Source organism: Glycine max, chromosome 12 (assembly GCF_000004515.6).
Source record: "Glycine max cultivar Williams 82 chromosome 12, Glycine_max_v4.0, whole genome shotgun sequence".
In the NCBI taxonomy this organism is placed as follows: Eukaryota; Viridiplantae; Streptophyta; class Magnoliopsida; order Fabales; family Fabaceae; genus Glycine; species Glycine max.
The window spans coordinates 11,070,750-11,085,179 of NC_038248.2; the positions used below are offsets into that span (position 1 = coordinate 11,070,750).

Sequence of the window (14,430 nt, forward strand, 5' to 3'; positions counted from 1 at the left end):
ATGATGAATGAGTTATTTTTGTCTTTATTTCTAATATAAAATATGAAAAAAAATAAAAAAATTTGCAACCCTTCTACTAAATCACTTTCTCTTGTCAACCCTCACCCCATACACACATGTTCATTTATCACTATATATCTAAATTGCTTATTAACTTATGTTTCCACAATGTTGATTATTTCAATGGTTGCATGATATTTGAGTTAATTTGATAGTCAATTTTGGTTAATAATGATTGCAATTTGTTGACTTTACTGTTATTTTTAATGAAATAATAAAGAAATTAATATCTTTGCAGTTTTTTATTAGCAGAATTTAAAAGAAGATTTCAAGTGCTTTGAAGGAAAATTGATGTAAAAACTTGAAGAAAAAGCCTTGAAAAAAAAAGTTGAAGATTGTGACAGCTCGCTTAGCGTGCAAGACAGGCCCAACACATCTCCTCACTTAGCGATCAGCTCACGCTTAGCATGAAGAAGGCCCACAAAGAAGCTCAAAGGCACGCTCAACACGAAGTCAGCGTGAAAAGTAAGCTACCTTAGTCCTATAAAAGGAGTTGGAGGCAAAAGGGAAAGAGACAACCTACACACCGAGATACCAATCCCTATACCACCCTGGAGACTCAGAGCTCTCAAATGAATACATCATAAGCCTGAGTATCTCTAATAGGGGAAACCTTCTCTCTATGTCCATTATCTCCTTTTTCTCTTCCTTTATCCATTCCTCTTCTTTTATCCAAATCAGCCCCTAAAGTGTAAAGCCTTTCATGGTAATGAGAGGCTAAACCCCGTTAGTTAGGGCCTGACAAGCCTAAAAAGCTAAAAGATGTATTGTATGTTTCATATATATCAATGCAAACAGGTGTTTTCTTATCTATTATTCTTTCTTATTTTAATTTTATGTATCATTCATCCTTGCATCATCTTTAGGGGTTAGGCGCTCGAATGAGGGTAATCCTTAGTAGAAATACAAGGAAGGTCTTATATGCATCAATTTTAGGGATTAGTTGCTCGAAAGAGGGTAATTTCTAATAGAATTTAAAGGAAGGGGTTCTTAATAAAATCATTGTTAGACATAGAGTGATTGCATTATGCCCATGCATCAAAGCAAAGATCTAGAATTAGAACTTCATGTATTTTATCTATTGAGTCTTTGCAAAGACATTTGGGAGATAGATAGGTAAGATAGGCTTATCATCATGAAACATCAGAGGCAACTATTCTAATAGATGTGGGTAGGAAAAATTTACCAAATTGATAGAGAAAAATCTAAAATAATAAATCTTAGGAAAATAAGGCATGCTAGGTCCCAACATTATTACATTATGCATTCATCTTTTTTATCATTGTCTTTATCTTTTATTTTTCTTATCTTATCTATTTTATCCTCTACATTTCTTATTTTTTATTTTAATCTCTTATATCTTTAATTTTATCTTATCTCCTAATCTTTTATTTTAAATTTCTTATCCTTACTCTCTCTTACTTTCTTTAAATTTCATTTAAATTTCTTATCTCTTGCTTGTAAATTGAGTTTGCATCAATCTAAGTACAAAGTCTTTATGGATTCGACACTCGGACTTCCGAGTACTTTACTACTTGTGACAAATTGGTGCACTTGCCAATAAGTTAACATGAATCATATTTAGTATAATGTAAGTTTGAAATAGTTAGCCGAACCTCTCTTGTAAAGAAAGAGACAGTTTCTTCTAGACCTTTACTTTCAAAACAATAAGTGGAATTCAAAATACAGCTCATTGTAGAATACTTTGTTACTATTTTGATATACAAAATTTTCTCATGTATTTTAACACAAATTGGTGAGCTTGTATCCACATTTCAAGTCTAAAGGGATCTTGTACGAGGGACATGTTAGAGATGTAACGTATACTGAATGAGTATTTGGTCAGGTTGAGAGTCCTACAATCGATCCCACCGAATAGGTATTCGGCCATAGGTTACTAATAGAAAAGATAATAAAAGGGATAAAATGAGAGAAGAAACTATTTTATTAATCCACTAAAATAACTAACTCTAACTGTCTTAGAAACTTAATCTCAACTAATTCCCAGGACTACAGTAGAATTATTGCATTTCCTTTACAATAATCCAATACCCTCCTTCAAAATCAAGGTGGTTGAGACTTGGAGGAAGGATAAATCACATTGAGTTTGCCTTTGAGAAGCTGAAATCGTGTCAGAGAGAGGGGCTTGGTCAAAGCATCAACCCATTGATCAAGACCAGGAATATGATGCATAATCAATTGCATAGTAAACACTCTTTCTATAATAAAAAGCACATCAATCTCCATGTGTTTTGTCCTTTATGAAGTATAGGATGTAGGGTAGTGCTACAACACTTTTGTTGTCACAAAACACCATTGGTGTTTTGTAAGAAATACCCAATTCAGATAGAAGTTCCTGAATCCATAAGATCTCAGTTGTGACCTCAATTAAGCTCTTGTATTCAACTTCAATACTTGACCAAGCTACTAGTTGTTGCTTCCTTGACCACCATGAAATGAGATTAGGCCCTAAGTAAATAGTAGCTCCAGAGGTCGACCTTTTATCATCAACATCTAATGCCCAATCAACATCACAAAAACCTCTGATAGAAGAAGGCTGATAAGAAATAATTAGAGTGAGTCGAATGCCATGAGAGAGAAACCCTTTAAGGTACCTTATAATTATTTTAACTATTGTCCAGTGAGAATCCAAAGGATTGGACATGAACTGACATACTTTGTTCACTACAAAGTTTATTTCTGGTCTAGTGACAGTAGTTTATTGTAAGGCTCCTACAATAGATCTATGGAAAGTGGGATTAGAAAACAGATCATTGCCAGATTTGGATAACTTGTAGGTAGTTTTCATAGGTGAAGAGATAGGTCGAGCTTCTATCATCTCGATTTTCTATAGAAGATCTCGAATATATTTACTCTGAGTGAGAACAATAGAGCTATCTGGCATAAACTTAACTTTAATTCCTAAAAAATAATATAGTTTCCCAAGTTGATTAAGAGCACAGTTGGAGTTCAATTTAGTAGTAAGATTCTGAATCAGGGTAGAATTACCGCCAGTGATGATAATATCATCAACATACACCAGAAGATAAATTGTATGAATTTGAGTCTTGTAGACAAATAGAGAGGCATCACACTTGCTTGCTATAAAACCAAAATGAAGTAGAGTAGACTGAAAATTGTCAAACCATCCTATAAAGAGCCTTCTTGTGCTAGCAAACTAAGGAACAATATGAGATTTCAAAACTAGGAGGTTGTGTCATATACATAGACTCTTCAAGAGTACCATTCAGAAAAGCATTATTTACATCTAATTGAAAAAGATACCATTGACGAGTCAATTCTAAAGTGATGATGAGTTTAATGGTGACAAGTTTGATTATTAGAGAAAAAATTTCATTAAAATCAAAACCTTGCACTTGATGAAAGCCCTTAGCTACCAGTCTAGCTATATGTTTGTTAAGGGAACCATCTGAATTTTCCTATATCCTGAAAACCCACTTGCAACCAATAGATTTTGTCAGAAGGAAAAAGGGGCTAAATCATATGTATTATTATTAATAAAGGCAGAGTACTCCTTTTGCATTGCTTGCAACCAATTAGGATCTGACATAACACGTTTCACACTCTTTGGTTCACTATGAGTTAGAAGAAGAGTTGGGTTAATTTTGGGTTGAACTATGCCAGACTTTGATCTAGTTTGCATAGGGTGACTGTTAGTGTAAGCTATGGGTAAAAGAGAATGAGCAAGAGTATCAGAGTCTAAATGCTCAACAGATACAAATACAATGTTAGAAATATTAGGAACTGAGATATCAGTTGAATGTCCAGTGACTTCAACACTAGTATCATTGTTAGTCGTCTTATACGACTAACTTTTGTATAGAAAACATTTTTCAAAACTTGTATAGTTCCCCCAATTTATAGTTATTTTGTAGTGATTTTGTAAATAAATATTGTTTTATTATTAAAGTTGTCTCTAGAATATTTCCATTGGATTTAATGATGAAATATGTGCAATTTCAGGTGAAAAGAGGCTAAGTCATGAAGTGCTAAAAGTGACAGTTGAGCTTAGCTCATCAGTGGGCCAAGCGCGCATCCATCGCTAAGTGCAGCTTCAGCGTGACAGAAGAATCTGGCAGAGCATCAATATCAAGGCTGCATGCTAAGTGCGAGATCAGTGTGCTAAGCGCAGCAGTTGTCCTCAACCAGGCTCAGCGCACGACTAGCGCTAAGCTCAAATCCACTTACTCGCGCTAAGTGCAAGGGTGGCACTAAGCACAACTTCACGGATTTGTAGCCTATTTAAAGCATGTCTTGTGCAGAATTATGGTACAGATTTTATAGACAGAAGGCAGATGATTTGCACAGAATTCCAGAGCACACCACAGTGCCTATTTTGGGAAAAGAGCTTTGGAGGCAGCAAGAGGAGCAACTTTTGCAGAGATACATAGGTTTTGTAATTTCATTATTGTTAGGGGTTTTTCTGTAATGGCTGACTAAACACTTGTTGGGGATTTCTAAAGAACAACTGATGTAATTACTTTAATATCTAATTGATTGTGTTTCTTGTATTCAATGCTTCTTTCAATGCTTAAATTTTGTATACTCTTGGTCTGATCAACCATTTGTGTGCCTGGTTAGGTGACTTTAGCATTGGAAAATGTATTGTTGCCTTAGAACTTGAAAGAAGCAGGATTGAAACGTAGTCTTAAATGAGGGGTCTGTGGATTAAGTTTTGGTTTTAAATATGCTATTACAATAATGTTGTTTGGTCTAAGGCTAGTCCAACAAGAGGGATTTGAGGACAAAGCTTAGGCTAAATTAGTCTAAACCTTCGTAAGCTATTTAAGCTGAGTCTAGTCCAACAAGAGGGATCTAAGGATGAAGCTTAGTTTAATTTAGTCTAAACCTAGAAGGGTTGTCTTAATTAAGCCTAGTCCAACAAAAGGGATCTGAGGGCAAAGCTTGGATTGATTTAGTCTAACTAGGGATCGAGATTTAGTAATTTAGGCTGCAACATAAAACACAAAAGTATGATTGATTAGAGAAACATCTTTATATACATCAGCTGGTTTGTTAGAAAGACCCAACACCTTTACCTACTGCTGTCAATCTTACTTACTTGCATTTTTACTGTTTTAGCCTAGACTTAGTTTAATTTTGTTCTAAATCATCCATTATCAATATTTCTATCAACAATGCCTTATTTCTGAATTTAACCCTGTCTAAGACTAGTTCCCTGAGTTCGATACTCGGATTCATCCGTTTTAATTTTAAATACTTGACGATCCGGTGCGCTTTCCGACAAATCGGATTTCCCTTGAACATATTTGCATAAAGAAAAAATGGACCAAAAAGTAACTACAGGGGAAATCCAACAATCATCATTACCACTAGTGATTCCACCAATAGAAGGTAAGGTGCTATTAGAACTGAGATGCCCAGCTGAAACAAAATGTTCAATAGGTATAGAACTAGAATCAGGGGCAGGTGGAGAGGAAACAAAATGTTCATTAGAAGTAAATGTGTCAACAGAAACATAAGGAGAAGGAGTAGGTGAAGAGGAAACTAGGCGTATAAACTGGAGACTACAATGAGTAGACGAAGACAGGGTGTTAGAGGAAACTGAAGAGGGTCTAGACAAACCGGTGTAGGGAAACCTGGTTTCATTAAACGCCATATCTTTGGAAATAAACAACCTTCCTAAAGAAGTAAGGCACTTGTAGCCTTTATGTGAAGAAGAGTACCCTAGAAAAAGACACTTTTGGGATCTATAGTCCAATTTATGTCTATTATAAGGTCTAAGAAAAGGGAAACATGCACAGCCAAAAGTCTTTAAGACAGTATAATCAGGTGAGTGTTTAAAGAGAATAGTGCGAGGTACATCAAAATTCAAAGACGATGATGGTAACCTGTTTATTTGAAACTCAATTGTAGTGAAAGCGTAGTCCCAAAATTTAAGGGGTAAAGATGCATGTTTCATTAAAGTAAGACCAGACTCAACTATATGCCTATGTTTCCTCTCCACCCCTCCATTCTGGTGATAAGAGTGAGGATAAATGAACCTATGATTGATGCCAAGTTAGGCTGAAAGGGAGTAAAAGTTATAAACTCCCCACCTCAATCATTTTGAATACTCTTGATTTTGGCATTAAAATGAAGTTTAACAATAGCTTTGAATTGTTGGAACACACCAAAAAGTTTTTATTTGCTTTTTAAGAGATATATTCAAGTGTATTTAGAAAAAGCATCAACAAAGGTTATGTAATTTAAGTAGCCATTAGTAAACAACATGAGAAGGACCCCAAAGCTCACTAAAAATCATTTCTAAAGGAGTATAATAGGTAGTATTAGACAAAGACGAAGGTAGACTATGCACCACTTGATAATTGCCCTCAAGTCAGGACCTTTTGTTAATAGCTTGTGCAAAAAAATTCCATCTAATATGGATGATCTCTAGAGGAGAGCAACCAAGTACATGCATATGGAAGAATTAGCTAAGTGCAGGAACCAAGTATGAGTTGAGACAAACTCGACAAAGAAATAGGGAGATAAGCCAACTTTCACCAAAACAAAGGAAAGGGGGGGGGGGGTGAAGGGATCGACCACACAGAGAACCTCACTACATGCACTATACCCCCCTCAATGCAAGTAGATCCTACATTTTAGATCAAGCCTTGGCAACCGAAATCTTGGTAATGCCAAAAAGATCCAATAGTCAACTGAAGGTTGACTTTTCCAAGTGGTGTCAGTATCACCAAAGTAGGGGACATTCAACAAAAGAATGTGACGTTCTAAAAGATAAGATTGAAGATCTTATCAAGTTGGGACACTTAAAAGATTTGTTCACAAGCCTCATTCTTATCGACCTTATAACAATTGCAAACATGATCAAGATAAAGGAAGAGACTAGGATCGAGAATGTAACCATCACTCATAGGCCGAGAAGCAAAGAAGCCAGTCCAAAGAAAAAGAGGAGAAATCCCTCAACCAACCTAAACACATTATTAACATAATTGCATGACGATTCGCAAGAGGAGGTGCATCGATATTGGCCAACAAGAGACATCTTTAGATTGTCCAATCAATTAACATAGTTTCCCTGCATAAAGCTCATAAAATGCCACCAATCACCTTCACATCAGCTAACTTTAAAGTAATAAACCAGTGTAGGATGACCCGATCGTAATAATTGTTGAAATCACTAATTTCATAGTACGGAAAACTTTTATCAACCAGGGGAGTTCGACCAACATCTTATTTCTGAAACACTTTCAAGCAGCTAAACATTCTAGAAATAAAGCTTCTTCCTCATAATGACCCCTTGTTCAACTTTGTGGGGGAGAAAAGTAGGTATTAGGGGATCTATTGAATTGTACACAAAGTTTGGTCATGAGGGGGCACAACATACAAATTTAAAGATAAAATATGTGAAAATGCATGCCCATACCTCTTACAACATACTTTTCAATTGTCCCTTTTTGAATGTTGTAGGAGCTATGGTAACGACTCCACACTCAGCTATGAAATTCCCCTCGAACATCGAGTCTATAATAACAATTCATGCAAACTAAAAGACTTCTAGGGAATGCTATATGGCAAGCCTAAGGTTAAACCCCTTAGCAATAAATGAACCATGTTGAGCGATTAACTACATTGAGCTTGTAGCAAAGACTGAAGGGTCAAAAGACTTAGATCTCGATCCCAGGGTCAATGATGAAAAAAAGGTTGAACTAATTGAAGAAACATGCATGTTCTAGATTGACATAAAGGAGGAACAAGTCATATAGCTTGGAAGTAAACTCTCTATGGATGAAAGAAGCAGTCTGAAACTAGTGGTCCAAGCATATACTGATTTGTTCACATGGTCTACAGAGGACATGCCAAGGATTGATCCAACCTTCCATTGTAACAAACTATCCATATCCCAAGATGCTAAACCAATAACTCAAAGGAATAAAAAAATGGGGGAAGAAAGATGTCAAGCAATTCCAGAAGAAGTCTCCAAGTTAATGATGGCCTAATTCATCTGAGAAGTAGATTACACTACATGGCCGACAAATATGGTTATTGTTAAAAAATTGAATGGTATATAGAAAATGTGCATAGATTACACAGACTTAAACCGAGCCTGCCCAAAAGATGCCTATCCATTGCCTAACATTGACTATTTGGCGGATGGAGCGGCAAGACACATAATGTTAAGTTTTTTAGATGCCTACTCAGGCTACAATCAAATTAGAATGGACCCTGTCAATGAGGAGAAAGCAGAGTTCATAGCTAAGTCGAAAAATTACTGCCACAAGGTAATGTCATTTGGGTTAAAAAACATCGAGGCTACGTATCAAAGATTAATATACAAGGTGTTTGGTGCTAAGCTAGGAAGAAACCTAGAAGTGTATGTCGATGACATGGTCATCAAATCTAATGATTTGCCAACACATATCAAAGACTTCAAGGAAGTGTTCGGTCAACTCCGAAAGTATAACTGATGCGTAAAATATGTTAGGCTCGCACAAGGACAAATGTACCTATGCAATAGTAACAGTGGACTCGAAAGTCCAAATATCGAATTCAAATGACCAATTGTATTCCCAATTAGTCAAGTTTATTAAATAAGATTTAAATATTTTTATGATTTTAGTTTTTATAAGAAAGCAAGTAAATGAAAATAAAGAGAGATTTTGAGTTATAATAAGAGTGACCAAGGGTTATGACTCATTATTACCATTTTTTTCCTAATCCTAATCTTAATTAAATTTTTTCCCCAATTAATTGTCGATTCATAAAATCAACTAAAGTCTATGATCAAGGTCAGAAGATTCTCTTTGCCTTAAATCAATATTGTAATGATCATGGATCTATCAATTTAAATCAAATGATAAAATCAATTCTAGGGATGATTAATTAAAGATTAACTAATCTATCGGAGATTACCCAAACAGTTTGATCATGCAATTTAGAGCAAAATATTCTCTACCTAGATCTACTAATTACATGCAAATGATCACTATTATGCAATCGATTGAGTATTAGAATGGTCGGTTCCAGATAAACATTAAAATAAGGAAGATAATTAATTAACATACAACAATAAGGGATTCCATTCAGAACAAGGAGAGAAGTACATTTGGACAGTTACATCATAACCCACGGACTAAGGGGACTAGCCACTAATGATCAGAGCAAAACCAACAATCCTATAAAAAGTAAACATAGATATACCAATAGGCAAGAATGATGATCATGATCTATCCTAGCAATGTTGTCCTCGCTCTTCAACTCTCAAAAGCCCTCGAGGTTCTCTCAAATTCATAAAAAGATAAAAATAAAACTAAAGATTTTCTTCTTTCAAAAGAAAGAACTCTAATTCCTTATTTATAATATTTTGTGGAGGTTTTCCTTTTATCTTTCCTTAATTAAAGACTATTATCAATTAGGATTTAAATCTAGCAGGTGATCCTTGCAATCTTTGAGTGACAGTGATGTAGGCATACCACATACGTACAAAATTACCTTAACCATACAAAATTATTGTGGTCGTACAAAAGTACCTCACACATACAAAATTATTGCGATTGTATAAAATTACCATGACTATGGTCTTCTAATTAGCTCTAAAAATTCATGTTATTTAGCTCTTTTTCACATGAAACCTCTTAAGCAGTTGTCTTTCACAAAATTACACTAAACCATGAGTTTTGTAAAAATAAAATATATCAAAATGTATGAATATATGACATGAAAACTCACATTAAAATACAGTTAAATCTGGGTTTATTAATAACACGAGGCTAAACCCTGAAAAATGTGTATTTGGGATTGAAGGTGGAAAATTTCTAGGATTTAGGTTAACCCATAGGGGAATACATGCAAACCCCAACAAGTGTCAGGCCATCCTAGAGATGATAAGTCCCAAGAACTTGAAAGAAGCACAAAGGTTGGCTGGCCGGATAGCCTATCTATCAAGATTCTTGCCAAAGATAGCCGAAAAGACCAAACCAGTCATGAACCTCCTCTAAAATACAAAGCACTTTGAATGGAACAATGAGTGTGAAAAATCCTTTTAGCAACTAATGATAACATTGGCAACCCCTCTGGTGCTCACAAAACCTAGCATCGAAAAAAGACTCATTGTGTACCTTTTGGTATCTACTGAAGCCATTAGTGTGGTTCTCATCTAAGAACAATAGTGAGTCAATGACAACCTACAGTGAATTGAGGCCAACCTATTTTGTCAATCGAGTACTTCAAGATCCAAAGACTCAGTACCAGATGATGGAAAAAGTGGTTGTAAATGAATTCCACCTGCCCAGCCTGCACCATAAGACGATTGGTGGGCCTTACATGTTGATGGTTCACCCAATTAACACGTTAGTAGGGCCGAAATCATTTTGGAGAGGTTAAACAATGTAGCCATATCATAATCATTACGTTGCAGATTCAAAGCCACATGTAAGCCGAGTATGAAGCATTACTTGTCGGCTTAAGACTAGCCAAAAAAGTGCCAAAGTGATTCCATGATAGCTTCTGAGCATATCAACAAGGTTTTCCAAGTTAAGGAACCTCAATTACTGAAGTATTTCCATGCTTTTAAGAAATAAAAAGAAGAATTTGAAGAAGTCCAACTGACACACATCAATTGAGACATTAATGATTAAGTAGATGAATCGGTGAGACTAGCAATCTCACAAAAACTCAGGCAGTTGAAAACTTTCCAAGCAACTTAGTTCACAAAAAGATGCTTGCTCTATATTCAGCATATAGATATTACCTATTATCTTACCAATGTGAACAACTTTACCGGATATGGCTTCACTTATAACGCAACAATTTCTGTTGAATTTAATCTTGAAACCTTTATCACAAAGTTGACTAATGCTTAGAAGATTATGCTTCAACCCATCCACATATAACGCATCCTTTATCTGAATTTTGTGTTGATTCCCTATATTTGCTTCTCCCATTATCTTTCCTTTGTTATTGTCTCCAAACGTGACGTATCCACCATCCTTTGGCACAAAATCAGAGGGTTTGGACTTGTCACCGGTCATGTGCCTAGAGTAGTCACTATCCAAGTACCATAGTGAATCTCTTGCTTTTAGGCACACCTACAAGACAAAATCAATTAGAGAAAGGTGGTATCCAATTTAAGTTGGGTCCAATGGGGTTAATCTTTACAAATAAATCTTTTGGAATCCACATCCATTTTCCACTTGGAATATCAAACTTTCTAACATAGCAAAAATATGAAGTGTGACCCTTCGTTATGCAATAATGACATGTTTTTGCATTTCTTCTAGAATTCACCATGTTCTTTCTTTTTGAGACCTTGGTTGGGTTTATCCTTTTTGAAGATACAAATTGAGTTTTCTTTGAAAAGGAAGTTTGTTCACTATATCCCAAATCGGTCTTATCTGTAGTATGCTTTTACATATTGAGCATGTGATTAAGATCACTTTTTCCTTTGTTCAATTTTCTAAACAAATCTTTAAGGTAGGAAAGCTCAATTTGCAATTTCATACATTCAGCGTGGTGATCCTTTTTGAAATTTTCAAACTTTGCTTGCAAAAACTTGTAATCATCCATGTTAAAAGAATTTGAGGTATCATCACAAGCAGTAGCATTACACTTTGAAACAAGCTTTTCATTTTCTTGCTTCAACTTGTTAAGCTCTTTTTGTGTTGAAGCCAATTTATTGACATGCAATTTCAATTCACTCTTTAGCCTTTTGTTTAACACAACCAGCCTCTGAGCTCCCTCATGCATCTCATTTAATGCTTCTAAAAGTTCTTCAAAATGAGCATTTATCTCAATTTTTTCACTTGTTAATGGATCATTCATGGATTTCACCATTAAGCAGACGTTAGCAATTTCTTCATCACTTGAAGAGTTGGAAGTTGTTGGCGCACTATCTTCCCATGTTATTTGGGCTTTCTTTTGTTTTCTGTCCTTCTTCCCTTTCTTTTCACCAATATGTTTTCTAAGGTAGATAGGACACTCAAATTTAATGTGGCCTTGCTTTCCACATTCAAAACATGTGTAGATGTTGTTGTTGGAGTTGTCAACCTTCTTGGAGGATTTGGAGAATTTTCTATTCTTTGATTTACTAGGAAACTTTCCAAATTTTTTTACCATCAAGTTGAAGTTTTCAGCATCTTCCTCACTGTCGAAACTATCTTGATATTCTTCCTTTGAGGAGTTGGCTTTTAGTGCTATTCCTCTCTTTTTCTTTTCTGATTCTTCTGCATAAGATTGTTGAGTCAGTTCATGTTCACAGGCTAGCAATTTATCGAAGAGAGCTTCCATCGTCATTGTAGCTAGATTCTTGGATTCCTTGATTGTTGTAATCTTTGGCTCCCAAGTTCTTGTGAGACAATTTAAGATCTTGATGTCCAGCTCTTCATCTTTAAACATTTTTACTAGACCAAGGAGATGGTTCACAATGTGAGTGAATCTTGTTTGAAGTTCTAAAATGGTTTCCCAATTCTTTATTCGAAATGCTTTATATTCGAATACAAGAATATGCTTCCTTGCTCTTCATCTTCAAACGTTTTTCCTAGACCAAGGAGATGGTTCACAATGTTAGTGAATCTTGTTTGAAGTTCTGAAATGGTTTCCCATTCATCATTCAAAATGCTTTATATTCAGATACAAGAGTGCGCTTCCTTGCCTTTCTCACATCTGATGTGCCTTCATGAGTGACTTCAAGCATATTCCAGATTTCCTTTGCACTTTTGCACCTTGCAGTATGAAAGAATTCATCAGAAGATAAACCAAAAGTTAGAATATTTTTTTCGCTTTTTGATCATCTTGCATTTTTCTTTTCTCATCATCTCTCATTTGATTTCATTCTTTAGGTATTAATTCACCATTCACCTCTTTAGTAGGAATGAATGGACCTTTAATGATGGCATTCCATGCACCGGGATCAATTGATTGAATAAAGATATCCATCCTCTTTTGCCAAAAAACAAAAATGTTCACCCTCAAATAAGGGAGGTCGATTCAAAGATGTATCCTCTTTGAAAGTGATTTTTTTTAGCTCATCTTGTTAGAAAAACTTTGATCTTGAGTATCTTTCAAGACTTAGCTTTGATAACAATTGAAAAAAGATGATGGAACTCAATTAAACCAAGAGAGGGGTGAATTGGTTTTCAACCAAAAAGGTACTTTTAAAAATAGAGTTGCAGAAAAAACTTTTCTAATCGGATCATATCACAAAACAACTATAAATCGAATGTAATCAATACTTAATCAATCCTTCCTTACACATGATCCTTCATTAACTTCCTTTCTTTCAAAATCATAAAACTTGAATCTTTTTAAACCTTGAATAAAACTTGAATGAGTTTATTAAACCTTGAATGAGTGAAAGATATGAATCAAGAGATAAAAGACACAATCTTTTATACTGGTTCACTCTCTATTTCTAGAGAAGCTAATCCAGTTATCTAATCCATGACCTGAATTATATTTCCACTATGCATCCATAATTCTTACAAGCAAGCACAAGAAATCTACAATTCCCACCCCGAAAAAAGAGACTATGGCATCCAACACTAGGACCCTCTATGAATATAAGCCTAAGAGAACCTTATTCTTAGCCTAAACTAGAAAATCCTATTCTAGCAAGCTGTAAGCAATTCATGCATAAAAACACAAGACCATGTAAAAACCATACACAAAGAAACCAAATAGGACAGACACAACCTGGCCAATCTTTCCACAAAAACCTTGTTGGATTGAGATGTTGATCTTCTTCTACTCAAAAGAAAAACTCACTACCAAGAAAAGATCCTCTAAATCAAAAGATTTAAGAAATTGTGAGTTACTATAAATCTCTTTATCTCTTGTTCACCAATGAAAGTATGAAATCTTCCTCATTCTGAGACTAAGAAGTAATTTTTGAGACGTATGTAGTATTCTCTAATGATCTCATGATGTATAGATGTGAACAAAAGCTAGTTATTTATAGAGAAAACAATTATAACTGTCTGTAATCGACTAAACCTTTAAGGTAATCAATTATTTCAATGAAGTAATCGATTAGACTATCCAATTAATCGATTAAAGTGTTCTGTTAGACAAGTGGTCTCAGTTATCTTAAGAAGGGGGGGAGGTTGAATAAAGATACAAAAACTATTCCCCAATTAAAAATTGCACTCTCTCTTTTTGGATTAACAATGCACCCTTAATATGAATTACTCAAAAGACAATTCAAAATAAACTTCTTTAAAGCAAAAGATAAATAGCAATAAATAAAAGAAGTTTAAGGAAAGAAAGAATGCAAACTTAGTTTTTATACTGGTTTGGCCACGCCCTGTGCTTACGTCCAGTCCCCAAGCAACCCGCTTGAGATTTCCACTATCTTGTAAAATGCCTTTTACAAAGTCTGAACTATACAGG

General features: G+C 35.0%; 1 protein-coding gene across 1 annotated transcript; it reads right to left on the reverse strand.

The window, feature by feature from the left end:
* Positions 1–10,709: 10,709 nt before the first annotated feature.
* On the reverse strand, positions 10,710–12,336 carry LOC102660961 (uncharacterized). Its single transcript, XM_006593015.1, has 3 exons — positions 11,547–12,336; positions 11,353–11,438; positions 10,710–11,132 (listed from the first exon to the last, which is right to left on the reverse strand). The coding sequence occupies exons 1-3, from the start codon at positions 12,334–12,336 to the stop codon at positions 10,710–10,712; spliced, it is 1,299 nt and encodes a 432-aa protein (XP_006593078.1).
* Between the last annotated feature and the right edge of the window lie 2,094 nt (positions 12,337–14,430).

Coding starts and splice junctions, on each gene's coding strand:
- LOC102660961 (XM_006593015.1), bottom strand. CDS start 12,336: ATGACGATGGAAGCTCTCTTCGATAAATTGCTAGCCTGTGAACATGAA. Junction 11,439..11,546: donor AAAGGATCACCACGCTGAAT/GTATGAAATTGC, acceptor AGCATACTACAG/ATAAGACCGATTTGGGATAT. Junction 11,133..11,352: donor AAAGGATAAACCCAACCAAG/GTCTCAAAAAGA, acceptor TTTGTCTTGTAG/GTGTGCCTAAAAGCAAGAGA.